At 36.6% G+C, this 4052-nt stretch overlaps 1 protein-coding gene across 1 annotated transcript; it reads right to left on the bottom strand.

Annotated features, from left to right (window-relative positions):
• Positions 1-1698: 1698 nt before the first annotated feature.
• Positions 1699-3034, bottom strand: LOC131607124 (lignin-forming anionic peroxidase-like). Its single transcript, XM_058879157.1, has 3 exons — positions 2584-3034; positions 2341-2506; positions 1699-2255 (listed from the first exon to the last, which is right to left on the bottom strand). Exons 1-3 carry the CDS (start codon positions 2992-2994, stop codon positions 1858-1860), a joined length of 975 nt encoding a protein of 324 aa, XP_058735140.1. The 5' UTR covers positions 2995-3034; the 3' UTR covers positions 1699-1857.
• Positions 3035-4052: the final 1018 nt, after the last annotated feature.

The raw sequence follows: 4052 nt of genomic DNA, 5'->3' as shown, positions 1-4052 counted from the left end.
TCTATGATAGAACCAGGGATCCTTACAAACATTCTGAGCACGTAGATAACGGGTTGATCTACTACCACACCAACGGAGTCATGAAGTGTAAGCTCTTTGCATTAACTCTCAATGTAGCTGGTATGCCACGGTACAAAACACTCATAAATGAGAAGATAGACTCGTTGAAAGATCTATGCGATACCTTCACCACCCAATTCACTGCTCGAAAATAAAAACCTACGACTATGGCGGTACTCAGTGGAGTCATACTTGGGAAGAAAGAAACCTGTGTGAATACGTAGACCAGTTCACAAAAGTGGCGGTAGTAGTAAGAGGCATGAACGACAAGTTAAAGTGCTAAATATTTAATAAAGTTCTGAGATTGGATTGCTTGTTCCAGAAAATCTAGGGCATGAGGGAACCTGTAGCTTGAGTGATTTGCTGAAAAGGACACAAACCTATATCAAATATGAATTGGGAAGAAGAGCTCTTAGAGGTAGAAAGCGAGAAAGGTTCGGGAACCGAAAGTTCCAGATACAAGTGAGTTTCGAAGAGATGACGAAGAGTGAGGATTTCGAACAAAAGTCCCAATCTACACTCCTTTGAATACTTCAAGGGAGAATATCTGGCAGGAATGTGCCAACACTAATTTCAAGGAGTCTGAATTCAAGAATCCTTATTCGGTTAACGAATCTTCCAAGATAGACACAAGTCCAATTGTTTCCTTTAAATGTATATTTTGTAGTAGTAGAGATGATCTATGATTTAAGCAAGAATAATAAGAGGATGAATCATCAAGTCAAGTTGATACCCCAAAAACATCAACCTCTATGGCTAATTCAACTTAACATTAAAGAATAAAAAAATCCTCTAGAACTAATCCCTAAAGGAACCAAAAAAAATATGGGTACCTAAAAATCAAATTATCTACGTGGCCAATATATTGTATGGAAGGATTGAAACATCAATCATGTTATTTAGAGAGTGGATGCTCAAGAAAAATTACAACCTAACACTAAAGTAGGAAGGAACTTTGGGATTTGAAGGAAAAAAGAAAAAGAAAAGATAATTGGTTTAAGTACAATTAATAACTCTTCTTTCCTTTTCTACTCATAATGTTTTGTTATTTCTAGGACTCAAACAAATTCTATTGATCATAAATCAATTAAGTGATAGTGGTTATAATATTGTCTTCAAACAAAAGTCCTTTAAAGTAGTAAGAAAGATGAGTCGATCCAGTTGAAGCAGTCAGATTCTTAGTGAAAATCTAATCTCTCAAACTAGCAAAAGGCAACAAACGAATGCATTATTCCCAGTAAAATACATAGCGATTGTAAGTTGTAGCACTCGACTTCTATGGATGAAACATCAATTATAAGATTATTAAATAAAGGGAAATAAGACCCCTTTCTAGTGTGGTAAAACTTCAGCCTTTTATCTATCAAAGAATCTGAATTTTTATTCTAGAGCAAAACATATATAAATTAAGCATCATTTTATTAGAAACTATGTTCCGAAAAAAAATTTATATAAAAAATTTGTTGCTGAAATTATCAATGAATTGATGATTTTAACACGCCGTCTTTGTAATTTTAAAATATACAAAAGACCTAACGTACTGTGTTACTAACATTCAAAGTTGAGACATAATAAGAATGAACAATCGTTTAATTTATAGAACAAGTAATGAAACTTTTGTGAAGTGAACATTTAGAAATACATTCATAATAAAATTATAATAATACATAATTATGTAACACTTTACAATTGTATACAGCGGAACAAAAATAAATAAAAGAATAAATAAAATAATGAAATTGAAAAGTATTGAAACAGAAGATGAAATAGCAATTGATTGTTTGTGAATTTGTAGAATTAGTTGGGAGCACTGCAAATACTTCTTATGATTCCGGCGGATCCGGTTAATGGTTGAATATCTCCCATCTTTATCATAGCAGCTGCAAAATCAGACTTGAAAGCTGTAGGATTTTGACTGTATTGAGAAACGATAGAATCTGTAGATCCTCCACTGAAAAGAACTTGGTCAGATTGTAGAAGACCTTTCTTTTGAATTAAATTTTTGAAGTAGTTGTTGTCAAAAGAATTTGGTGTAACCAAGTCCAGTGCTGCTAACTTTTGATTGTTTGAAGTGGAACTGATAGATGGACAACCACGTTGGCGAGTGCTAGCGAATCCAGCATCTATGTCACTAGCATTGTTGTATATCCTACCACGAAAAGTAAAGCATTGAGCTTGTCCGATTGTGTGCGCACCTGAGTTAGTTAAAATCAAATGGTTCAATAAGTAAATGTTTGGTCAAATATAAAAATATGGAAGTTTGAAAGAAATGAAATATACCAGATAGTGTAACCATCTCTTTGGCGGTAAGACCTTTATTTGTAAATTTAGATATAAGAGTTTGAAGATCGTCTGTAAACAAAGGAAGGTCAGTATTGGCGAAACTTTTACTTGCTGTAGTAGAGTCTCTTCTTCCAAGTTTCACTGTCCATGATGGACCACCAACCTGCAAATAATATGAAATTATTAATATGTTTTTGGTGAGAGATTATTAATATGAACATCAAAAGATTGTAAACTTACAGCGAATGATGCATCACGTGCTGCTACAGCAACTATGTCTGCACAAGACACGACTCCGGGACATACTTTCTCTACCTGTGATTTTGCATTATCGATGACTTGAAATCCTCTTACTGAGTTAAGATTAGGAAGTGCAGTCTTTTCGGTCTGGATTGTGGTACTGTCATCGAGCAAAATTGATGCATCACAGCCCTGCACAAAGCAGTCATGAAAATGAAGGCGAATGAGAGATGCAGCCATGCGACGCTCTTTAGAGACAGCAGTACGAATGGCAGTTCTAATGGTGGTTAGTGCATCGGGACATGTACTGTCGTAAAAAGTAGAAGACAACTGTGCATCACATATTGACATTGTGGCTAGCAGCACCAATGTAACAGCAAAACTAGTAGCAGTGATCATTGTATTAGCCATAGAAGTGTTGAGAAAATATATATGAATGAATGTTAGCAAGATAATTAAGAAGAATGAATTATATGAAATGATGAGAGAATACCATGCATATATATAGTTTGTTGTGTGTGAGAGAGAATGTGTACGTCATGGTCACTGATGTCCGCGCGCGGTTTGATAACTCGCTCCTCAACCTTTTCCATATTCACAATTCTGACCAATTCTCCTTTGGTTGGTTGCTTGATTGACAAATACTATTGTTTCTTGCCAGTTCATCACATCCATGCCAAACACTTTTCAATATTTTCCTTTTGAATAATGCAATTTGTATTCTCAAGAGTCAAAATTTATTATTTATTATGAGAAAATTTCTTTACCCACCTCCCTATGGGGGGTCACCCCCAGCGAAATTCCCAAACTACCCCTGCTTCGGAAATGAACTTCCGAAGCGCATTTTTTTTAAAAAAAATTTCCTTGATTCGGAAGTTCATCTCCGAAAACACCTCATAGGGGGTGCGTTCGGAGATGAACATCCGAAAACACCTCATGGGGGGTGAATTCGGAAGTTCATTTCCGAATTATGTAGAAACTGTGTTTTTTTTTAATGTTTTTTCTTAAACGCAACCGCATTTTAATTAAACGTTACCGGCAAATAAAATAAACAATAGATAGACTGAAAACACTAATATGATAAATAAACAAAAAAAATACTAATCCGATGAAAATAATATATACAAACCGAAACAAATAAAAATAGTGTGCTAAAGATACAATCCGAAAACAAAAAATAAATAAACCCGACCACTACTGGGTGTGCCTAACCCTCTCACCCTGGGCCCTCCTCTGCCGCCTGTATGTCGCCGCACGGTCCGCTTCAAGGACGATCATCTCCATCACCGCGACTGCCTCTGGACCGCCCCGCTCCACGATACCTCGATCCAACGCGTCCCGCCCAATCATCGATATCCGCTGACAGATCGGCATGAGATCAATGGCGTGATCATCCTCGGCCTGCTGGTTCTCCAGGATCTCCTCGTGTGCTGGCCTAGGAGCGCCGGGAACGTCGGGTCTCAAGAGAG

This window comes from Vicia villosa, linkage group LG5 (assembly GCF_029867415.1).
Source record: "Vicia villosa cultivar HV-30 ecotype Madison, WI linkage group LG5, Vvil1.0, whole genome shotgun sequence".
NCBI classification, from domain to species: domain Eukaryota; kingdom Viridiplantae; phylum Streptophyta; class Magnoliopsida; order Fabales; family Fabaceae; genus Vicia; species Vicia villosa.
Note: the sequence above shows the minus strand (reverse complement) of the source record. Positions and strands in the feature narration are given on the sequence as shown.

Bases quoted from the DNA above. Each gene is read 5' to 3' on its own strand.
- LOC131607124 (XM_058879157.1), bottom strand. From the start codon at position 2,994: ATGGCTAATACAATGATCACTGCTACTAGTTTTGCTGTTACATTGGTG. The intron at 2,507-2,583 runs GTAAGTTTACAA...TATTATTTGCAG, and splicing joins CACGTGATGCATCATTCGCT to GTTGGTGGTCCATCATGGAC. The intron at 2,256-2,340 runs GTATATTTCATT...TAACTAACTCAG, and splicing joins AGAGATGGTTACACTATCTG to GTGCGCACACAATCGGACAA.